The sequence below is a fragment of the Argopecten irradians genome, chromosome 15 (assembly GCF_041381155.1).
Source record: "Argopecten irradians isolate NY chromosome 15, Ai_NY, whole genome shotgun sequence".
Classification (NCBI taxonomy): domain Eukaryota; kingdom Metazoa; phylum Mollusca; class Bivalvia; order Pectinida; family Pectinidae; genus Argopecten; species Argopecten irradians.
The window spans coordinates 9,997,726-10,023,457 of record NC_091148.1 but is presented as its reverse complement, the minus strand read 5'-3'; the positions used below and the strand labels follow the sequence as shown (position 1 = coordinate 10,023,457).

Sequence of the window (25,732 nt, the reverse complement as noted above, 5' to 3'; positions counted from 1 at the left end):
TTACGATAATCGGTTATACAGTATACCTCGGTATCACAATAACCGGTTATAAGGTATACCCCTGTATTACAATAACCGGTTTAATCGTATACCCCGGTATTACAAAAACCGGTTATACCGTATAAACCGGTATTACAAAAACCGGATATACAATATATACCCCGATATTGCAATTACTGGTTATACAGTATACCCCGGTACTACAATAACCGGTTAAACAGGATACCCCGGTATTCCAATCACCGGTTATACCGTATACCCCGATATTACAATATCGATTATATCATTTGGTAGGATATTTCAATGACATAGATGTTCACTGCTTGTGTAATTATTCAGAAGAGGTAATATTTGTCTAGGCTAAAAATAACTGGGATTGAAATGAAAGTCTCCACATTGACAAAGAAAATGTTGTTTGATATATCCTATTCACAGTAGCAAAAGTCGTCAATGCAGTAGAAATGTCTTGATCCTCCGGAACGCCTGGTTCCCTCACTTTCATTCTTTCATACTACAATAACAGCGATACAGAAGTAAGAACCAGGATTTCGCCATCACATAAAATAGTCCATCAATAAACATAAAATATCCGGTGGTTTGGTTAAATCATGGCCGATGGCCGATTTTTTAAGATGTCCCGACATACATGTAATATTACAAACCTTCCATTTCTTGGTTGTGAGTGAAAGTCCTATGTGTTGCAGTTGCCGGGTACTGACCGTTGGTCAGTGCTCAGTGCTTTTTCTCCGGGTACTCCAGATTTTCTACACCATCATATCTGGAACGTGCCTATTAGACCCTGGTAATTAATAGGAGCTACTACTAAACCAAACCAAATATATAACTAACGCGGTACATTGTATTAAGCTCAACTTAGGTTTGTATGAAGTTGTCTGTTGAATATCGCCTTTTCATGCCTAACTACTCTTCCTGGTTATTTGACTTAGCGATTACTTTATTTATATTTATATAGGGAGTCGAACAGTTGACGGACGACTGACAACAGGCCATTTGAATAGCCCACCATCTGATGATAGTGGGTTAAATATATAAAAGAAAAATATAATCTATTGTGATATTTCGGATTTGTATCGGCAAAACCTTTACGAAGATTCGCTCGAATAAGGACAAGGTCGAGAAATATAAATCAAAATGAGACTATATCAAATTATCGTTCATTAGTTGAAGTAGGGCATTTAGTTTAGTGGTGATAGCAGTTATCTTAGCAAACAGGTATCACGAGACAGTCTGATACATACATGTAACATATATGATAAGTTTATCACATGTGTCAGTTTTCAGAACAGGCCAATCCGTGGCCAGAAATATCATAGATAACTAGACTTTATATATGTAGACAGGTGACAAGTAGTTTCATACTAAAAGTATATGAACTACGGTCGACATACCGATAATGTCAAGGTATTGAGTGTTTATAGAAGAGTATAGACTATAACCAAACCAGTATCGTCTTTTCCTGATCGACAACAGTAATGGCGGCACAGACACCAGTGCCGGGATGTACCCGTCATCCTGGTAAGGGTTTTATTTATGTCTGTAAGACGTGTAACAATGACTTGATTTGTATGGATTGTGTCCTGGATCGTCATAATAAACACGAACTTGGCAGTCTAACGGAGTATGTATCGAAACAGACTCTTTTGATTCAGCAATACGAGGATCAACTGACAAAAACTGACATTCCAAAGTTAGAAAGTGATATTAAAGAAAATGAGAAAAAAATTCAAGGAAAACAGCAAGAGAGACAATTCATCGAATCAAACGTCAGGGGGAACAGATGAAAAATGACATCGACAAATTCACTGACAGGTTAGTAAAACTCTGTACAGATTTGGAGAAGTTGAATTCGGATATTAAAGAGAACAACAAAATTGTACTGACAAAATATCTGAGGGAGAAAATAAGGCCACTGCTGGACAGATGTAAGGGTGCAAAAACTTCCGGTACCACAGATGACGTCATTGCAGTAGCGGAAGAAATCAGGAATCGTGGACCAGATACACCGCCAACCATAACAGCATTTAAGTCTGCTGTCTTCAAACCTGGGATTATATCTAACGCCGTCCTTGACCGTATGTTAGGTACGGTGTTAGTTGACGGAGAAAATCAGTCGTTCCGTCCTGTCCCACCATGTAAAATTATATCAAGTTTCCGAACATCATTCCCTTACAGTCACGTCCGTACATGTCGTACAGGTGACAATCGCGAGGCTTGGTTATCTTTCTGGAAAGATGAACAGATATACAGAGTGGATCAGCAGGGGAACATAAAAAAGAAGATCGAGTGTAAGGTCAAGGTCCACTCAATCACAGTCTCACCGACCACGGGGAGGGTGTGGTTCTGTGTAATAGAAGACAAAAGTATCCGAGAGATAGCGTCTGATGGTGGTATAGTGATACGGTTTAATGTGGAGTCAGTCCCAGTGTCGTTATGTATCACACAGGAGGACATGGTGGTGGTGGGATTAGTGGATATTGGTATAGTCCCTGTATACTTCAGACGGGAGGAAGGTGGTAGACGAAGAGGGACGTATCTGTAGACAGGAGGCAGTGGATCCCTGGTACATGGCCTACTGTACCACCACCGGGGATGTAGCGGCCTCTGACACTGACGGTGTATCGTTTGATGACTACATGGCTGGTAAGGTACCAGGAAAACAGCCCCGACTCATTGTGATGGATAAACATCTGAAACTTAAGTTCCAATGTCGGTACATTGATGGTATCGGATCACAAACAGGTGGGAGTCAGCAGTCCAGGTTCTACCCCGCTGATGTTTGTTTTGACCGTGATGGTAATGTCCTTGTGACGGAAGGAGTGACCATGTCAGTGTTACTGATAGACGGTAACACTGGCCACTACCTGAGGACAGTATACATGTCAGATGGAGAGCCACCTCTCAGTATCAGTCTACAGGGTGACAGTATGCTCTGGATCAGTCATAATAACAGAGAAATAAAAGTCGTCCAGTACCTGAAATAGTCCAAGAGCATTCTTTCTAACAATGATATATCCCAATGCCTGAACATATGGATTACAACACAGAACGTGAACATTCGTGCATTAGACCGACCTATCAACCTAGTAATCATAGACAATTTAACATCATTTATTTCTCGTTGTTAAATGAAGTGCAAATATCGAGAAATTAATCTCTAGTGATCAGATTTAATGTGTGAATAAATTCATTTTAGTGATAATGAGTTTAATATGTGTATTTACTGCTAAAAGGACAATTATTCTAGTTTCTATTTCATGTTTGTAAATATTTAACCTTAATAACTGTTGATATTGACGAATGTTTATTTTCATTTGTAAATATCCTAGCGCTAAGAATTACATTGTGCACTTATGATAACTTCATATTTATTCATCATAATAATTTTTAATAATACAAAGATATTACATCAATCATTTTTTCCCTTATAGAATTACTTTATTACCTGCTATATTACCAAACATTAATTAATGAAATATCTAAGTCATTGTTACATTGCATTTGTCATATAAACTGTATTTTTTTCAAGTTAAATGTCTATATACTCTTCGACTTACTGCAAATGTGGAAATTTAAGCGAGGGGGGAATTTACGGTAAAAAGGCGAATGGTTTTTCAGTGTGAAATCGTTCCTGTGCGTAATATTTGGTAAATAGTTTTAGAACTGTTTATGTTGCATTATGTTGAACATGTGTATTAATAGCGAAATGAATAATAGGACGAAATGCTTAATCGTGAAATTAAACACTCGCGAATATGTTCACGTTGACAGTACAACATGGTTTCTGTTATGATATGAGGAGTTTTAATAGATATATTACTGTAAATCAACTTTCTTTCCGGTTACTAAACTTCGCGATTTCTTTTTGAAAACAATTTTGCGAAAATTAAATTTCGCAGATTTAAAGATGCTCCACCGCCGACAAAGCATAAATGATATTCATCAATTGAATGATAATTGGTGTTTAATCATGTATATATATGTCTAATTAACACAAAAAATAATATAAAGTAATTTATTTTGCCTTTGGTGCATGAGCAATCAGTACTTCATTCCATATAGGACATAGTGCTACGGAATTTTTTCGGGATGCAATTAATTATATTTCATATTTTCAACTTGAAGTAAAATTAGAAGCTCAAACTTTTCAATGGCGGTAATGGTGTTAATTAAGTAACTTTTGTAACTGAAGAAAAATACTAAATCGTCTGCACCTGTTTTTAATAGTGAAAAAATACCATTTGTCAGCGGTGGAGCATCTTTAAAAGTACATGAAATATTGATCAATATAGACGATAATTATATCAGTGTACAATCCCAGAGATAACGCTTCGCGAATTTACTGTGATCTCGAAATTCGCGAAATAAATCATACCCGAAAGAAAGTTAGTTTACATTATGTCACCATTTATTAGATTTTGGTGAATATCGTATTAGTGATCTTGGTGTATAAAACACATGTTACCAAGTTATAGGGTGAAGTTAGTTTTATGTATTAATATCATATTTATCATCATCGTTTGTCATTATTCGGAGCATATTATTTCTAATAAATTAAAAACAAAACATTGTGGTGTTTGTTTATATATAGCAATGACACTTAACAAAAAAGAAGAATACATTTGGAAAACATTGCTCAAGTGAAAAATGACTACGGGATATGTTGGTATATATGTGAGCGTCTCATACTTTAGAACTTGTGTTCACTTTTACAATCCAATAACAATACACTGTGGCGGACTGTATGACTTTTTTTCGGGAGTTGGTATCGATCTCTTTAAAGGTGATTTTACAGGCCACTGCTTGTCACTTTTTCTCCTGAAATGACAATTTTTAGAGGAATTTTATTATTACAATTATTACTATTAATCTTTTGTTGGTCATTTATATCCTCGATACTCCAGGGGTAACTATCAATGTCGTGATGTCCACACCTGGAATATTTCGTAGAAATGACGGCAATTCAGGAGAAAAACACTGACCAATCACATGCCTGCAGCTACCAACAGATGGGACAGGTAGTTTGGTTCTTTGAGGAACACAAAATTCAACTAGAAGTTGGACAATTTGATGGTTTTTTTATTACTGTTAATACTGACCTTGAGTCCAATTTATTCAAATTAACAAATATCTGTATTATTACGATCCCACGTCATCCCTTTATATACATATCATAATGAACAAGCTGGATGGGGGGATATCCCCATGTGATATTGTATGACTGACGCTATTAAGTATTGCTTGATGTAAATAAATACATTTATTTTGCAACTGCCCCTCATACTGACGGATAACTACTGGCTGATAAACGTGCGCTTTATCCGTCAATACAAAATGCTTTATCCGTCAATACGATCACGTGAATTGGTACCATATCTGACGGATATTTTTCTAACTTAACCCAGAACTTGAACCTTCCGGTGAATGAAACGTCATTCAGTCCCGCTAGAAATCTGACGTCACATTCACCGGAATGATATCGAAAACCTTGTATGGCGTGTTGTCGTATTCTTGGCTGATGCCAAAGGTATGTATTGTAGAGTAATTCTTTGATGGGTAATTATTGTTGTTCTGAGTATTTTCATATTGTTTTAGTGATATTACTCATGGACTAGAATTACTGGTACTGTTTACAAAATAATGCACTTATATATTTACCACGGAGTACTCTCATTCGGTTTTGTGAATGAATCTCTTCCTCCGCATCAAAGAAGCGTCTCGCTTCGAGCGAAACCAAGTAAAGTTTTATTTTGGTGCTCGACACGGAAACCCGAGATGACGCTTTCCTAAATCTCGCACCAAAATAAACCTTGTATTGGAAGATGCTAACCATTTATTCTCTATTTGTCTGGTTAAATATATATATATAGTTCTTATATGATTTTTGGGTCCAGCTCATCAGGACCTGCAGCTTTACTTGGGTTTAACTTTTGAATGGGGTTTTGGACACCACGAGAGTGAAATCAATATCCGGCATAATGGGGAAGGTTGGACTTGATGGAAGGTTGCATTTCATAGTTTACTGGTCAGTAGAAAATTGATCCCCTGGGGTAAAGACTGATTGGAATTATCTGTTTAGTATTTCAACCTTACCAATAGGGCCAGTAGTAAGTGTGTCATTTGACATCAGAGAATGGAACTCCGTTGTAATCCGTCTCTTATGATTGATGTATACCTAGAATTGTTTTGAGGCACTGAAGTCGTTATCTTTTTCCTGAAGTATTCTGATACCTTGACCATATTTCCAGTATGATTGCTTCTTTTGTATATCTTGTTTTAAGGATTTACATTTGATTTTTAACACTGATCTTCAGATTTGTTCTGCTATTTTAAAACGTATCCCTTCTTCTGAGAAGATGTTTGATGTCGGATGTAACCCAGGGTTGGCTATGTTTTGGCTCAGTCGACTTTGGGTATGTTCTCACCAATAAGATATTTCATGAAGGATTGAAAAAAGATCCCATAGATAGTTTACATACCTATAGGTGGATATATTTATGATGTATGAAGTGATGTCAAACCAATGTCGATGATGTTCCATTTTGCATGTTTGAAAATTGGGATGCTGCGTGGGATAGTTTTAGATTTGCTTGGACTTGAATTCAACAAGTACACAGTCATGGTCTGAGATACCAGGTAATACTTCGGATCGTATCACTTGGTTTGGCAATTTTTTTAACACCAAGTCCAGCGTGTTATCTTCCCTGGTAGCCTGTTCAACTAGTTGTACCAAGCCTGTGTCATCAAGTAGATTTCGTAAATCAAGATGAAGTTTCTGATGAGTTGTTTCGGGTTTTAGGCATTTATTTTTCCAGTCCCCTCCCGGATAGTTAAAATCATCTAGATGTAGTTTTCCTGGTTGATGCATCAACACTTTTTGAACTACGTTCGTCAGAGGTTTCTATATTATAGAAGGAAGACAAATAAAGAGATTTTACACCGGAAATATGTTCCTTAGCCAAAACAAATTAAATATCATCATCATAAGAGAGGTTTGAAACTTCACTGACAAATTCTGATCTGATAGCAATTAGTACTCCTCCACCTTTCTTATTAGTGCGGGACTTTCGATATTTCCTTAATACTTTGAAATTATTGGGAATGAATTCAGAGGGGTTTTTTTATTGATGGAACAGCCATTTCTCTGTTCCAATAATGACATCAGGCTTAGTGCTTTCAATAAGATTATAGAAAATGTGTTGTTTAGTTTTCCCAGATTGAAAATTTACATTTATAATTCTGAATGGCTTCACATGTTTTGGTTTGGTTAATCTATTGCGAATAGGTGTTGAACAATGAAGGAAATTAGGGGCTTAAAAACCGTCGGTGTAATTATACTGTAATGAAGTCTACGGGACAGATCTGATCACGGTACCGGATCCTTTGTAATCGTGACACATGTTGGTATGTCTTTGTTTTTGTGCAGTTCATTGTCTTTCCTTTGTCTGCATGACTGCTTTTGTTTAGTACCTAAAACAATAAAGGACATATGCAATACACGGCAGTGTTAACGTAAAACGGTTTAGGGTGTATATAATATCAAAGATTAATTGTATACGTGTATTATGTTATTCATAGCTCGGACAGACGACTACAATCTGGTTGAAAATATCACAAACGTAAATACCTCCCAGAGTTGATTAAGAGATAAAAGTCCAATAGTTTGATTATTGTGTAGTTTAATTAAATAATAATTGTCTATACTAACTAGACTACGTACATTATAAACACCATTCTTCTCAGTGTTGATAAACTAGTTAACCTCATCCGGCAGATAGCCGCGTCATTTGACAAGTATGGTAAATGGAATATTTCATTGTTCTGCTAAGTAGATAGGTATACCTGAACTAATTACTAATTGTAGTTGGTCCTGTTCTGACAGACTAAATCTCGTAGTCGGAAATATATACTTCTACATATTTGGCAGACTCATATAGATATTTAACTGGTATTACGCATCAGACTGGTACAATGTTGGCCGCCATGTTCTGTTTAGCCAGAAAATAACATCATTAGCTCGATCCTGGGAGTATGATACTAGTAAGTTTATCACATAGGCTAATTGGTCCGTCCTGTTATGTCATACCACCGTGTCATCAATATCGTAAGATACACGTGTAAATACACTATTATGACGTCATATGTAGTAATGACGTCATTATCAATATATGACGTCGCATGATTGTGTGTTTGGACGGAAACATCAAATTCGAACCAGATTTGTACGGTTTATACAAAGACTGAAATAAAAGTTTTACTTATATTTCTATTAATCAAAATTATGTGATAAATATATGTATTAGAGGTAATAGGGGTCAATGAAGTAATATCAACAGTTATGTTCCATATAACATTGGATCCTTATAGACATATGTCTGTAGGATACGAATTACATAAAGTAGTAAATATAGGGCAAATAAGTAATTCTAACAGTGTGGACAAAAGATTGTCGAATTTTCGAGGCGATCTGCCCCTTTGTCAAGACACAAGAAGAACAAATAAAATTAAATGTTAAGGATGGTCACTGACGTACACAAAAACCTTAACAATGAACACATACACAACCCGTAGCATTCCCTATTCTCAAGCATTACGCGTCCGACGTATAGTATCTGATGATGCCATCTTCGAGCAACGGTGCTCAGAACTGAAAAAAAACACCTTCTGTCTAGAGGATACCAATCCATTGCGATAGATAGAGAAATTGACAAAGCCAGGGCCCTGGAGAGAGCCAGTCTCCTAGAATACAAAGCCAGAACTCCTACAATAAAGGTCCCGTCTGTAGTCACATTCCACCCTAGCCTACCACCTCTGTCCACTATTCTTCGAAACCACTGGCGTATCATAGTCATCAGCATAGCTGAGACATATGTTCCCGGAGCCACCTTTACTGGCCTTTCGTAGACCGAAGAATATTAGAGATCTTGTGGTGAGCAGCAAGCTTCCTCCGTCTGCCCCTGTGTCAACAGCGGGTTCCTTCAACACGTGCAGTAACAAAGCATTCAAACTGTGTCCATACACTGAATCAACAAGCACGTTTAAATGCGGAATAGACAACACAGTTTATAACATTCTACAAGAATTGACATGCAAGTCAAAAAATGTTGTTTACCTCCTATCGTGCAAAACATCAGGATCAACGACCACCGCTGTTCTATCACCAAAAACAAACCAGACTACCCGGTGGCTAAACATTTTAACAAGCCGAGTCACAGTTGGAGGGACATGCAGGTGGTTGCTATTGATCACTGCCCCACTTGGACGGAAGCAAAGCGTCGCTCTAGGAAAAGGTTCTGGATCACTAAACTGCAGACTCGATACCCCGAGGCATGAACGAACGATAAAGGTTCTAACTCTAATTGTGATCTCCCGTGTCGGGCTATCAATGTTTTTCTCACTACTCTTTGGCCAATGTTTGATTTTTGCTATCGTCTGTTTGACATTGGGATGCTGGTGCTGTGCTGCCCTTTAGGAGCAATATCTCGGACAGGCTATCTGGGACGACTTTACATGGGGCGAGTTGTCCTAATCAATATTTTTTTCACTTGTTGACATATTTTATGGTACTTCCATGAAATCATATTGTACAACACTTCGGATAATTTATACATGCAAATACTTTTTTTTTGTTCACTTGACTTTGCACAGTTCCATTTTGGTTCTTGGACCCATATAGTACGGACATCCTTATATATACCGAGATCCTCACTGCGGGCGAGTCGACTCATAAGACGTTTTGTCCATCTTTTATTTACAAACAAACAGACTGACCCCTTCTCTGCTTGATACGCCTAGCGCTGCACACATTTATTACATAAAGTGTCTACGTATGTACAAATGTAAATAATTCCTAATTTGAAACTAATTTTGACTACACACCATTTTGATATGCCCTTCTATAGATGAACTAAATAAGCCTTCGGCGATCGCAACCAATTATAGCGACTGACCGAAGGGATCATTCAGCCAATACGCCTAGATATTGTCCCTTTAGTTTATCTGTCTATTCTATATGTGTTCATTGTTTAGGTTTTTGTGTACGTCCGTTACTGTCCTTAACATGTAATTTTATTTGTTCTTCTTGTGTCTTGACAAAGGGGCAGATCGCCTCGAAAATTCGACAATCTTTTGTCCACACTGTTAGAATTACTTCTTTGCCCTATATTACAGGTAATACATTTATCTATCTCGTTGAATAATTTGATTAACGAGTTCCATATCACATAGTCACTCATGTAAAAGCCTCTATTTCCGAGTATCAGGGATTTACCCTTAAGACATATATTCTGTTGTAATTTCTTTGAATTGCTATGTTATCATCTTTGTTTCAATTATCCATTTGTGAATATGATAAGATATCAATATAAAGGTGTAAATCCAACGAAGCCATTACACATTTAAAACTAAACATTAGTAAAGAGAATATGTACATCAATTTTCTTAATTCCAACACATTAACTTCAATGAGTAGATACCGGTTAGAGATATCAAGTACATGTACATTTTTGTAACTGACTAATTGTTACCATGAGGCAATACCAGATTGGTAGGGCAAATGAAAGACTCGTTATAACAGTATACATGTAGTTATACTGTAATGACGTCTATGGGACGGATCTGATAAAGGTTCCGGATCTTTTGTAATCGTGACACATGTTGGTATGTCTTTGTTTTTGTGTAGTTCATTGTCATTCCATTGTCTGCATGACTGTCATTAACTATATCGTTTGTTATACACGACAGTCATCTTTATTATAAACGGTTTAGGGTTTATACACGATCAATAAAGATAATATTGACTTATCTCTGATACAATTGATACTTTTGCAGTTATTTATTCATCACGTTACTAAAACGTGCATTTTTGAACACACTTTATGTTTCTACTAATGTCTCTCAGATATATGAAAAGTAAAGCTTTAAAAAAGTAACAATGACCAATTGTTACATGTGTAGAGCGTTATGCCTATTGCGCACAGTTACTATGCTAACTAAAGGTGCAATAATGAATAACAATTTCATTTAATTACATCAATAATGGTAATAAGTTATATCTAGATTGAGTATGGCTTAAAGCTTACGTTTGTTTCTGTAATCATTTTCGAGTTATATGATTGTATTTATATAGATGTATCATTTATTAGATCCACCTATAAATACTCAATCATTATCAATAAGAAAACAAAGTACATATATCTGTGAAATAATGACCACCTTCATCTATTTGATGTTTATGTCATATTTTGGGTGGTTAGAGAAGCTGGAGATTTGAGATTTATGGAAGATTTTTAAGGTGTTTTGGAAGATTGTGGTCGAGTTTATGGAGGATGTAGTTTGTGGCAGGCTGTTCCAGTCACTGATGTTCCTTGGGGAAAATGTTGTTTTTGTGTGTTTGTTCTGCATGTAATTGTTTGAAATGAGTAATGGTGTACATTTCTGGCAGGGCGAGGTGGATTGATGTATTATTTTGTGAAATAGGGAGAGTGGTATGTTTCTTCGCCTGACTTCAAGTGATTGCCAGTTTAGGTGATGTATCATATCACCGACACTAGCTTTTCGAAATTTGTTGGTGACAAATCTGGCTACTCTGCGCTGTACCATTGTCTGATTTGAAGGAATACTCTTCTAATGGTCTTACGAATGTGTTGTATGCTCTCTCCTTTACAGCTGTGGAACTGATCTTTAGATTACGCGGTAGGAAGCCTCCTTACCATGTCATGTTTCGAGTTTTTGTTATTGGTAATGGAGATGACGTGTCATCTGTCAGGGTGGAATGCTATTTCCATTGATTTTTCCATGCAGCTATTTTGTCAAGATCTTTTTATGACAGCATTTGATGGTGATGGTGAATCAATGACAAATGAACGTATTGTAGAATTTCGACTTAGAGGAATATCATTAAAGTAGAAGAAGAACAGAAAGGGACATATGACCGAGCCTTGAGGGACACCGAACTTTACGTCGACAGCGTTAGACAATTACCCTCCACTATAACAGCTTGCTTCCTGTTGTATCCTGGTGTTAACCTCCTCATCTCTAGGATAATAGTGGAGCTTGTGACAAAGTCACTTTGTCAAAGGTCTTAGAAAGGTCCATGATCAGGGCATCGGGCTGTTTACCCTTGTCAATGCTGATGCTGACATCATCCATGAATTCGATGAGCTGACTCTCACATGACATAGATCTACGAAACCATGCTGAAGTGGGTATAGTATGTTGTGTTTATCAGCAAGAGTCATGATGTTACTGACTATGATATGTTTGAGGAGTTTACTGCATGTGAGGGAGATAGTCCTATATATTTCTGGTTGAAGTTTAAAACTTTTTTTTGAAGACAGGAGAAAAGTGTGGTTATTCAAATCAATAGGGACTGAGCCAGAGCATACTAATTCAGTAAAGATAATAGAGAGAATCGGGACTATTTCAGAAGATAGTTTCTATATGATTTTTGGGTCCAGCTCATCAGGACATGCAGCTTTACTTGGGTTTACATTTTGAATGGGTTTTGGGACACCGACGAGAGTGAAATCAATATCCGGCATAATGGAGAAGGTTGGACTTGATGGAAGGTTGCATGTCATAGTTTACTGGTCAGTAGAAAATTGATCACCTGGGGTAAAAACTGATTGGAATTGTCTGTTTAGTATTTCAACCTTACCAATAGGGCCAGTAGTAAGTGTGTCATTTGACTTCAGAGAATGGAACTCCGTTGTAATCCGTCTCTTATGATTGACGTATACCTAGAATTGTTTTGAGGCACTGAAGTCGTTATCTTTTTCCTGAAGTATCCTGATACCTTGAACATATTTCCAGTATGATTGCTTCTTTTGTATATCTTGTTTTAAGGATTTACATTTGATTTTTAAGACTGGTCTTCAGATTTGTTCGGTTTTTTGAAAACCTATCCCTTCTTCTGAGAAGATTGGATGTCGGATGTAACCCAGAGTTGGCTATGTTTTGGCTCAGTTGACTTTGGGTATGTTCTCAGTAATAAGATCTTTCATGATGGATTGGAAGAAGATCCCATAGATAGTTTACATCCCTATTGGTGGATTCATTTATGATGGTATGAAGTGATGTCAAACCAATGTCGATGATGTTCCATTTTGCATGTTTTAAAAATTGGGATGCTGCGTGGGATAGTTTTAGATTTGCTTGGACTTGAATTCAACAAGTACACAGTCATGGTCTGAGATACCAGGTAATACTTCGGATCGTATCACTTGGTTTGGCAAATTTGTTAACACCAAGTCTAGCGTGTTATCTTTCCTGGTAGTCTGTTCAACTAGTTGTACCAAGCCTGTGTCATCTAGTAGATTTCCGAAATCAAGATGAAGAGTCTGGTGAGTTGTTTCGGGTTTTAGGCATTTATTTTTCCAGTCCCCACCCCGATAGTTAAAATCATCTACATGTAGTTTTCATGGATGTTGTATAAACGCTTTTTGAACTACGTTCGTCAGAGGTTTCTGGATTATAGAAGGAAGACAAATAAAGAGATTTTACACCGGAAATATGTTCCTTAGCCAAAACAAATTAAATATCATCATCATAAGAGAGGTCTGAAACTTCACTGACAAATTCTGATCTGATAGCAATTAGTACTCTTCCAACTTTCGATATTTCTTAAATACTTTAAAATTATTGGGAATGAATTCAAACGGTTTTCTTTTATTGGTGGAACAGCCATTTTCTCTGTTCCAATAATATTATAGAAAATGTGTTGTTTAGTTTTCCCAGATTGAAAATGCACATTTATAATTCTGAATGGCTTCACATGTTTTGGTTTGGTTAATCTATTGCGAATAGGTTTGGAAGTATGAAGGAGATTAGGGGCGTAAAAACCGTCGGTAAAGTTATACTGTAATGACGTCTACGGGACAGATCTGATAAAGGTACCGGATCCTTTGTAATCGTGACACATGTTGGTATGTCTTTGTTTTTGTGCAGTTCATTGTCTTTCCTTTGTCTGCATGACTGCTTTTGTTTAGTACCTAAAACAATAAAGGACATATGCAATACACGGCAGTGTTAACGTAAAACGGTTTAGGGTGTATATAATATCAAAGATTAATTGTATACGTGTATTATGTTATTCATAGCTCGGACAGACGACTACAATCTGGTTAAAAATATCACAAACGTAAATACCTCCCAGAGTTGATTAAGAGATAAAAGTCCAATTGTTTGATTATTGTGTAGTTTAATTAAATAATAATTGTCTATGCTAACTACGTATATTATACACACCATTCTTCTCAGTGTTGATAAACTAGTTAACCTCATCCGGCAGATAGCCGCGTCATTTGACAAGTATGGTAAATGGAATATGTCATTGTTCTGCTAAGTAGATAGGTATACCTGAATTAATTACTAATTGTAGATGGTCCTGTTCTGACAGACTAAATCTCGTAGTCGGAAATGTATACTCCTACCACTTTGGCAGACTCATACAGATATTTAACTGGTATTACGCGTCAGACAGGTACAATGTTGGCCGCTATATTCTGTTTAGCCAGCAATTAACATCATTAGCTCGATCCTGGGAGTATGATACTAGTAAGTTTATCACATAGGCTAATTGGTCCGTCCTGCTATGTCATAACCACCGTGTCATCAATATTGTAAGACACACGTGCAAATACACTATTATGACGTCATATGTAGTAATTACGTCATTATCAATATACGACGTCGCATGATTGTGTGTTTGGACGGAAACATGAAATTCGAACCAGATTTGTACGGTTTATACAAAGACTAAAATAAAAGTTTTACTTATATTTCTATTAATTAAAATTATGTGATAAATATATGTATTACAGGTAATACTTTTATCTATCTCGTTGAATAATTTGATTAACGAGTTCCCTATCACATAGTCACTCATGTAAAAGCCTCTATTTCCGAGTATCAGGGATTTACCCTTAAGACATATATTCTGTTGTAATTTCTTTGAATTGCTATGTTATCTTTAATTTCAATAATCCATTTGTAATATGATAAGATATCAATATAAAGGTCTAAATGTAACAAAGCCATTACACATTTGAAACTAAACATTAATAAAGAAAATGTGTACATCAATTTTCTTAATTCCAACACATTAACTTCAATGAGTAGATACCGTTAAAAATATCAAGTACGTGTAACTGACTAATTGTTACTATGAGCAATACCAGATTGGTAGGACAAATGAAAGACTCGTTATAGCGGTATACATGTAGTTATTCAGTATTGACGTCTATAGGACGGATCTGATAAAGGTTCCGGATCTTTTGCAATCTTGACGCTTTGTTTTTGTGCAGTTCCTTGACTTCTCCTTTGTCTGCATGACTGCTTTTAACTATATCGTTTGTTATACGCGACAGTAATCTTTATGATAAACTGTGTCGGGTTTATACAATGTCAAGCTTTAATTTACGGTAGCCAGATTAATTAAATGTACAGTATGATATCCAATGGTACGATTGATCAAATAATTTTTTTCATAGTGAAAAATAGTGTGTTATTTTGTTTTATTTTTAACTATGATTGATTTCATTTGTTCAAATAGTTTTTAATTCAAACTTGTTTTATTTCAATTTTGAAAGTTTCAATAATTGTAATAAGAACGTATATATGTATATACTAGTGTAAATTCATTACCTATAGCTTGCCTTAGGTAGAAACATAATAGAAACTTCCGGATTAATGTGTCAGAAAAATATGAACAAAGGACAAGTTTCAGAGCTGTAATAAGAATTACTCAAAACCCTAATTTAAGAGCTTAAGTGTTGACAGCGCCGGATATTGTTACCTAACCAGATCTTTGTCGGTAAATCAGACACTGCTATAAGGTCTTTTTCAATGTTTACGCGAAGGTCATTAATTGCTTTTGCCGTAAGCGCGTCTGACCACTCGAGTCCGCAGGTTATGATCTAACGATCACTGCGCATGTGCACCTGTCGAGATGCTGATTTCGGTTAACTGGTCTAGTCACTCTTGACCAAGACCAATAAAGAGGAAACATCTTAAGAAACAGCTCTCTCTATTATATTTACAGGTAAGCACAGACTTTGATATTTTGTATCTTGTATAGTGTATAACTTGTATATGATAATTATGTTAAAGTCAATGTATGGAATGTTTAATTATTTAATTCCAAATCAATTGTTTTTGATTAATTTGTATTATTTATTTTACTTGTGTTTTATTATTTGTAAAATTCTATACTGAAAGCATGTTGTTATAACCAGTTTAAATATTGCAAACTTGGCCACTTTGTAATTACTGGTGTGCAACCTAACTTATGCGAGTGATGAGAGTTACTCCCCTTTGTTGGTTAGCGCATTTCCTGCGTTTTACAAAATTAACAACTCGAGAAAGAATCTTCTTCGTAAAATGTTTTCTAAACTCATCAACATGCTGAAGGTTGGATATATCATTTATAGACTAGGTAATTGTACTGTAAATGTGATATTATTATTATTTATCAATTTGGTTTGATCTATAATGTCACTGAAAGCATAAGAGGCATCGCCGTCTTATAATTTTGAAATGTTTGTTTATAAATGTTGTCTCTGTGTAAGCTTGATTTTGCTAAATGATTGAATTCATACGCTCAGGAATATGTTTCGCATTTTCATCTTGTTTCTGAAACAAATATATTTATCCTAAATTGAATAAGGTTAACTCTATATATGAAACAATTTATTCTGTTTAAAAACAAACAAATATGTAGTAACAGTTACCTCCCTTGTTATATTGAAAATCAATGTTTCTGATAGGATTCATGTTTAAATGTTTATCATAATTACCAAAAGTTCTTTGATTGAAATAGATGTATTATAATTGTATCATAATTGATCAATGGATATAAATATTGATTGTTCTTTATCCTAAATAAGCAGAAATTAAGCTAAGTATATAAAATATCTAGAATTACTCATTTTGGAGAATTTATAGGTGCGAATGGATTATTCGCTTAATATTTTATTGTATTCTTGTTCGAAGAACTATTCTCTCATAGAATTACAAGATATTCTATATATTAAGCATAGTGTGTAACTATTCATTGGTTCATGATCAGTTTGATCATTTTCTCTTGTGTAAATTAAGTCTTCAGTTACCAAATTTAGATTTTTAACACATTGTGTTTACAGATCATTTTTAATTAGTTAATAGGCAGTTATTGTATAGTTTGGTTTATCTAGTATTCAATAACAATTTATGGAGTTAATTATATTAATATTCTCATTTGAGTTTGTAAATGATGAAATAATATACATTAAGCTACATAAATTGAAGATATATTTATAAATAGGAATTTCCCTTTATTAGTGTACTTAAAGCTGAATTCCAGTATAGATATATTTTATAACTTATCGATAAAGGTCAAAGTTTATAGATTACAATTTAAGATACTAATTTCTTTATTATTCTGATTATTTTCATCATTATTGTCGTTTCTATTATCATTAATTACTCTCTCATTACCCCTCTCATTGTCAAGTGAGTTCTACCATATAATTGATTATTTGCTAATTTTCCCCAAATTATTAAACTAAATTATCAAGTGTTCAGTGTGTAGTAAACCTTTTATTGTAAACTGTACTGCCTGTTATTTCTTGGATGTGTTGTAAACTTATAAGTGTAACTTTAATCTTTCCTTTGTATTGTATGTGCATTTGAATTGTCACTCTTGACCAAGACCAATAAAGAGGAAACATCTTAAGAAACAGCTCTCTCTATTATATTTACAGAACGACAAAACCCGATGAAAACTTGGTGGAGTTTCCTCAAGATTCCTTATGAGAGAGTCCAGAAATAACAGGCCTCTAAACTACAGAACAGCGGTATCCCACTCATACAACACAAGGAACAACAGCAATATGTCGGTGACAACGTCGGCCATCATCAGCATCGATACTACAATACCGACAACATCAACCTCAACAACACAAAGTGGAGCCACAGCCACAACAGAAACCACATCCACTTATCTTAATAGTCCGAGAATGTCAACAATGTTTCAGTCAATCAATAGCCAGAGCAGCAGAGACCTACCGCCACCCCCACCTCCACCTACACAAACAGTCATACAGGCTACGCAGCCTATTATCATGTCAGGTGTTGGTGTAACTCTACCAAAGTTTGACGGTACAGATCCAAAAATATGGTGGAGGACAATGCAGTCATGGAGACGATTCCTCAAAGTTAGTGAGGAGGATGCAATTGCAGCATTCGGATGTACTTTTCAAGGGTCAGCTCAGGTATGGTACAACAGCCTACCAGAAACAACTGTAAGCAACCTTGCTGACTTTAAGACAGCGTTCGATGAACGTTTTGATCACAAACAAATTAATATCAAATTCATGTCTCTGAAGCAGACACAAGATGAAAAAGTAAAAGATTACCTTCAGCGTGCAGAAAAGCAGGCTTTAGGTCAGTGCATGCCTGAAGAGGCAAAAATAATGATTATAGTACAGGGACTACTACCATCACTTCGAAGGTGTGTGCTACCTAAAGAACCGAAGACATTTTGTGACCTTCGACATGCTATAGATTTAGCAAACGCTGAACTTGAATGTGACACTCAAAATTCAACTGAAATGGTGCAGATGTTTTCAACACTGATGTCAAAGATTGAAAAGTTGGAAACAGTACAAGTAAATGCAGTCCAGAGCAACAGCCAAGCAGCAGAAACTCAACAGTCGTACCAACCATCACATCAACACCAGTCTCATCATCACCAACAACACAGACGACCTCAGCAGCAGCACCATCAACAGCACCATCAGCAGCACCATCAGCAGCACCATCAGCATCAGAATCGGGATCATCAGAGATACCAACACAAACATCAATCGAGGCAGAACAGACCTTGCGGTTGTGGTAAGTTCTGTTCCATTAGACAAGAATGTCCTGCATTTCATGTAATATGTAGCATTTGTAATGAGTACAGCCACTATGCTAGGCAATGTCCTCTAAATAAAAGGGGTAGAGGCAACTTTAACAATAGGTGCTAGGGATACGCGCCTATCCCCAACAAGGATAGGCACCATAACTCAGCTAACAAACTAATCAAAGATACTAAACTGTCTCCAAAACCTCCCACTCAACCAGTTAAACCACTAACTCCTAGTGAATGTGTGTCATTGGTGACAGCGGTCGATAGAAATTCTGTAAGTGTTGAGGTCAATGGCCTTCCAGTGAAAGCACTGGTTGACACAGGTGCAACTATTTCTTGTGTAGCCTTGCCTATGTTAACGAAACTTTCTGTTGACATATCAAACTTACAAAAATCTGACCTTAGTGTTCGAGTAGCTGGCGGTGAAATTCATCGCAGTCTTGGTGTCCTATGTCTCTCTATTTCTTTCGGTAATGTTGCAATTACTCAGAAATTTCATGTTTTTAAAGAATTTCACCAAGGGATGATATTAGGTATGGATTTTCTGGAGAACAATGGTGCTATTTTTGACACATCAGCAAAATTACTACACATAAAAGACAACACAACAGAAACAACCTTTTCAATAGATGTAGACATAGCCCTAGCAAGAGCAAAATCATCCGTAGTAATTCCAGCAAATAGTGTTTATCAGTTACCTGTCAAAGTATCACATTTACCCTTAGGCTCTCTTGTGATCCTGGAACCTTCCCCATCTCTCCCTAAATTAAAATTAGCAGGAGCAAAAAGTATAGCTTACATTAAGAAAGGGAAGTTATCTTGTATGCAAATTATGAACCCAACTGACAGGGATATAAAAATCAAAAAGAATCAAACAGTTGCATCAGTCTCTCTTTTTGAAGAAAATTCTATCATGTCGCTAGACACCCCAATAGATACTTCCATTACTGAAGACAATGCAGTTCCAGAGAACGACCTATCTTTTGACCTTCAGACCTCCAATCTCTCTCAGCATCAACAAAATCTTCTCTCTTCTTTTCTTCTTAAAAATAGATCAGTTTTTGCCACTGACCTGTCAGAGTTAGGAAACACTCTTGAATCACCACATCGAATAGAGACATTTGATGAATCCCCTATTCGCCAACGATTCTATAGACAAAGCCCTGAAGTAAAAGCAGAAATGAACAGGCAAATTCAAGAGATGCTGGATAATGACATTATTCAGGAGTCAACTAGTCTATGGCAATCACCGGTAGTTATGGTCAAAAAGCGAAATGGTCAACTGCGCTTTGCAGTAGACTATAGAAAGCTCAATGCTGTTACTAAGCAAATCTCCTTTCCTCTTCCACGTCTTGATGATGTATTTGATTCAATAGGTGAATCGCATGCTCAATTCTTTTCTACTCTCGACTTAGCTTCTGGATTCTGGCAGATTCCCATGGACCCTGACACAGCTCACAAATCAGCTTTTGTCACTCCATCAGGCGTTTATCAATGGAAACGCATGCCATTTGGTTTAGTGAATGCCCCCGCTAGCTTTCAAGCCCTCATGACCAAAGTTCTGAGAGACTTGAATTGGAAAACATGTCTTGTCTATGTGGACGACATTCTTGTGTATTCACGCACATTTGACGACCACATCCGACACTTACAGGAAGTGTTTGACAGACTTAAACTAGCTGGCCTTACACTCAAGCCCAGTAAGTGCTCATTTGCTCGTCCAGAGGTCCACTATCTTGGACACGTCATTTCTAAAGACGGTGTGAAAGTAGACACCTCAAAAACAGACGCTGTCCGTTCCTTTCCAACTCCTACTACTCAAAAGCAAGTACGCTCTTTTCTTGGACTCTGTAACTATTACAGAAAGTTTGTCAAAGACCATAGCAAAATCACAGCTCCTCTGAACAAACTACTCAATAATGACATAAAATTTGAATGGACATCTAAATGTCAACAAGCGTTTGATACCCTAAAAGATGCCTTAACATCTACACCTGTCTTAGCTTATCCAGATCACACAAAAACTTTCATTCTTACCACAGATGCTTCCACTGAAGCTATAGGATATGTATTAGGTCAAATTGACGAACACAAAAGAGAACAAGTCATTGCATATGGAGGTAGATCGTTGAACCAGCACGAACGTAAGTATAGTGTCTCAGAACAAGAAGGACTAGCAATTGTTGAAGGTATTAGAGCTTATCATGTCTATCTCACAGGTAAGAAGTTTAAGATCTACACAGATCATAGTGCTCTAGTTTGGCTAAAAACGATAAAACCAGAGTCAACAGGGAGACTCGCCAGATGGTCAGTATTATTACAAGGATACGATTATGAGATCATTTACAAAGCAGGACCAAAGAACGTGGTAGCTGATGCTCTTTCACGTCGTGAGTATGATAATGATACAACCCCCGATGTAGAAGATGTATTACCAAGTGCTGAGGTAAGCAATATTCAACCGAAACAACACAAACCTCTACAAGTTAAATTTGTGTACAAAGGTTCACATGCTAGTGCTAAAATTAATGACACGGTCATGGAGGTGAGTGACTCTATTCCAGCAGATAATGTATCAAAACTTCAGTCAGAATGTGCTGATTTCAAAGGTATCTATTCATATCTAACAAAAGGAGATTTACCAGATGACAAGGCTTCTGCAAACAAAATTCTTTATCTTTCAAACCAGTATGTTGTTTTAGATGGCGTTCTATATCACATGTACCAAACCCGTGCTAAGCGAGCACAGAATTACTTCAAACAATTGGCAGTTCCCAAATGTCTGCGGGAAGATGTGCTTTTGTCATATCATGATTGTCAAGCTGGTGGAGCACACCTTGGTCTTGATAGAACTTATCGAGCTATTCAGCTGAAATATTTCTGGCCAAAGATGTACCAGAATGTAGCAGACTACATCAGGTCATGTGACACTTGTCAACGAATCAAAAAGCCCATACATCTTCGTCATGCCCCATTGACCCCAATGCCCGTTACTGATACCTTTCAAAGGCTTCATATGGATATTCTAGGTCCAATAACTACATCAAAAGAAGGATACAAGTATATTCTACTTATTGTAGATTCATTTAGCAAATGGCCTGAAGCATTCCCATTAAAAACTCAGGAATCAAAGGAGATTGCAGATGTTCTCTTTAGAGAGATATTTAGCAGATATGGAGCACCCCAAGTTATTGTCAGTGATCGAGGTCAAAACTTTCTCAGTAAGTTAGTCACTGCAGTTTGTGAAATTTTCCAAGTCACTCGACACTTTACAAGCTCGTACCACCCGCAAACCAATTCTACGTGCGAAAGAATGAATAGCACTCTAGCACAGTGTCTAAGAGCTTATGTTGACAAGAACCAGCAAAACTGGCCCAATTTTCTGCCTGGGATTCTCATGTCCTTTCGTATGAGCCCCTCTACTCAATCCTCAGACCTGTCTCCATATCATATGCTCTACGGTAAAGAGATGAACCTGCCCTTTGACACATCTCTCATTCCTAGAGACGGCTTAAACAAAGATGCTAAGACTCATGTCTTACAGTTACTGAATCATCTGAAGTATGTGAAGACTGTAGCTGAAAGGAATATAAAACAAGCACAAGCTAAGCAAAAAGAACATCACGACAAGAAAGCGTCTGTTCCCACGTTTAGAATGAATGACCTAGTAATGCTTCATACAACAAAAGTACCACAGGGTTTATCACCCAAACTCCACAATCCTCTTGATGGACCATTTTATATTGTGGATATAGGACCAAATCACACATACAAACTTCGCAGGTGCGATACACATAAAGAGTTGAAGTCTCTTATAAATGCAAACAGGCTGAAGCCATATACCAGCTCAAATCAGAAACCTAAGTTTGATACACCTAATGTACCAGTGGTGAATCAACCCATAGCACCACTTGTGGCTCCTAGAGTGCCACCCGCAGCACCAGTTGCAGATAATGATGATACCCCTGACCTTGGGACACATATGACAAATAGTCAACATGACAAAAGTGCTGATGATGCAAGTCAGCCAGGAAATAATGATAGTCAAACCATGACTTATCCTGTTGAAAAGTTGCTGAAATGCAGAACAAGAAACGGTAAAAAGGAATATAAGGTAAAATGGATCGGATACAGAGATCGAACCTGGGAACCAGTTGAAAATATACCTGCAGAAATAGTGAGAATGTTCCATATAAAGCGTACGCAGTCAGGAAAAGCGAGAAAAAGAGGCAAACAGTCAAAATTGACTTGTTTCTCACAATGAATACGATCCTATATAGAGGATTATCCCTTAGACAACTATAGTGGTACCATCTTACTTTACTTTCTCTCTGTCTATCGAATAATGTGTTAAGATCTTGGCAGATCTCTGTCAGTTTAGTGCTTAAGAGTAGTCGACGACTCTTTATCGGCATATTATACGATTAATCTTTATTTTCCCCTCTATGTCTTCTGTAGGTGTCTTTGGTCTTCCTCAAATGTGGAACGTGATTGTGATGGCCCTCCTCTGCTTGCCCATAGTGTTTAGTGAATCAACATCCGTGCAAAGATTGAATTATGGCATTCTATTTGAGCCAGCGCAAAAGTTGCATCTTGGACAGGAATATTGGTCCCACACCTTTAAAATACCACTACCAACAAGCTTGTCACTACCAGGCATCGTCCCTTGCAAGAGAAGAACATGTGAGTCTGCTAACTCAGTGATTCAAACATTGAACAATCTTCGTACTCAATGTATGGCAAACGTTAACGAGACTGTGAGAGAATTGCATCGGTTAATTCCACATTCCTACTTTCCAAACAATTCACCATTCAGTTCACGTCGAAACAAACGAGGTCTTTTTGATTTTATTGGAGAGATATCCAAGTCTCTTTTTGGTACAGCTACTTCAAGTGATGTTTCAAATCTCAAGCGTCATATGCAGATTTTGAATAGGAATAATGTTAAGCTAGCAAAAGCTATGGCAGACGAAGCACACCAACTTACTCCTTCATTTCTACGGTAAATGATCGATTTGACAATGTTATGAATGCAATCAAAACAAACCATGATCAAACAATAACTTTATCTAACCAATTTGCCAGATCTTTAGATGGAATAGAACACGAATTTGTACTTTTGGAAAAGATGATGTTAATGCAAATTAACGCTACAACAATTCTAGACAAACACCTAGAACATGCTAAATTAGCCATTCATGACTTATTGAAAGGAAAGTTATCTCCATTTCTTCTTGCACCTCATGTTATTGATGACTCCCTGAAACAAATACAAAGTATCATAGATAGGAAGTTTCCGGGATTTAATATAATACATAGGAATCCATTGTATTATTACTCATTCGCACGCTTCCTTTTTGCTAGACACCACGGAAATTTGTACATTCTTTTGCAAATACCAATTTCTACCTTTGTTGAACCACTTTCTTTGTATAAAGTGTATTCTGTTCCTGTTCCACTTAACGCTTCGTCTACTCATGCTACACAGCTACTTGGCACCCCAGACTACTTCTTACATACACATGACAATCAGCACTTCTCAACTCTTTCACATGACCAGTTGAAGTCATGTTCAGGTGATAAAATATTGTATTGCCCTTTTCAAGTTGCTTTGTCCTCAGTTGCCAAACCATCATGTTTATCATCTGTGTTCTACAATCACAAGGATTCAGTGAAACAAAATTGTGATTTTAGATTTATCGCAAATGCTCTTTCGCCCAGTATTAAGGAACTGGCCCCCTCTACATTACTTTTGTATCATATCACTATGCTAGCCTTGGATTGTCCTTCAGGACAGAGAATCATTAAAGGATGTACTTTTTGTGTTATTCAAATACCATGTAGATGTTCCCTTACTTCAAACAATCTGTTTATGCCACCTCGGTTAGGATCATGTAGAAACGGAACTAGTGATATCTCAGTTGTCCATCCCATCAACTTAGCTCTATTACAAGAATTTTTTCCACCATCTGAACATTCATCAATATTAGGTGATACGTCTTCTTCTGAGTTTGTTCACATTAAGCTTCCTTCATTCAAAATTTACAATCATTCTTTCTCCAAGTATCTTGCAAATGATAACCAGTATGATCTGAGCTTGAAGAAGATTGCCCAAAAAGCCCAAAAAGGTGAAACTGTCTTTTCCTCTTTAGCTGAATCAATGATAGAAGGTCAGATTCCTTTTGAGACAGTTAATTGGCCAGATACTAGTGGTGTTATTGCTTTAATAGGAACAGTTACCTCTAGCATAGCAATTGTATTGGTTTTCTATCTGTATGCTAAACTTAGAAAGCTTTCTGCTGTAGTTCTTCTTGCTCAAAAGTCTTCTGCCTTTACTGTTCCACCTGTAATTCCAAGTTTTCACTATCAAGCCTTACCTGACCCAACAACACCTACTCTCATGTCAGAACATGTATACAATTCACTGCTAACACCATGGCCATATGTCACTCTTTCCCTTCTAACAACTATCTTCATCCTTACTGCTGTGTATGTAATTTGGAAAAAGCTTATTAAGACTAACAAAACCTCTCTGTTTGTTGAACTGACCAGTGGTCACGAATGTGAACTTGTTAGAGTAACTTCTCTACCTTTGTGCCCAGATAACTGGACATTTTGCCCTCCTATAGATATTAGTAACATTTCTATTCATGGTAAAATCTTCCCAATAATTCATTTTGATTGGTCAGAATTTTATGTCATTAACAACCATACTAAACATCGCATCTACCCCTGCAAATCTTATCGAGTCTCACCATTTCGAGCTAGAAAAATAAAAAGAATTTTGGCGCAGCCTTATACAGCATATATTTTGCTTGTACATCA

At 36.7% G+C, this 25,732-nt stretch overlaps 1 protein-coding gene and 1 pseudogene across 1 annotated transcript; both read left to right on the top strand.

The window, feature by feature from the left end:
• The first annotated feature begins 1,291 nt into the window (after nt 1-1,291).
• LOC138309279 (uncharacterized) lies at nt 1,292-4,586 on the top strand (annotated as a pseudogene).
• Nucleotides 4,587-16,218: 11,632 nt separating this feature from the next.
• Nucleotides 16,219-24,023, top strand: LOC138308443 (uncharacterized). Its single transcript, XM_069249423.1, has 2 exons — nt 16,219-18,891; nt 23,366-24,023. The coding sequence occupies exons 1-2, from the start codon at nt 17,808-17,810 to the stop codon at nt 23,911-23,913; spliced, it is 1,632 nt and encodes a 543-aa protein (XP_069105524.1). The 5' UTR covers nt 16,219-17,807; the 3' UTR covers nt 23,914-24,023.
• Nucleotides 24,024-25,732: the final 1,709 nt, after the last annotated feature.

What these genes read in the sequence shown, in the direction of transcription:
- LOC138308443 (XM_069249423.1), top strand. Translation starts at nt 17,808, where the DNA reads ATGAGAGAGTCCAGAAATAACAGGCCTCTAAACTACAGAACAGCGGTA. An exon ending in GAACAGACCTTGCGGTTGTG is followed by an intron (nt 18,892 to 23,365) that starts GTAAGTTCTGTT and finishes TGTCTTCTGTAG; the next exon opens with GTGTCTTTGGTCTTCCTCAA.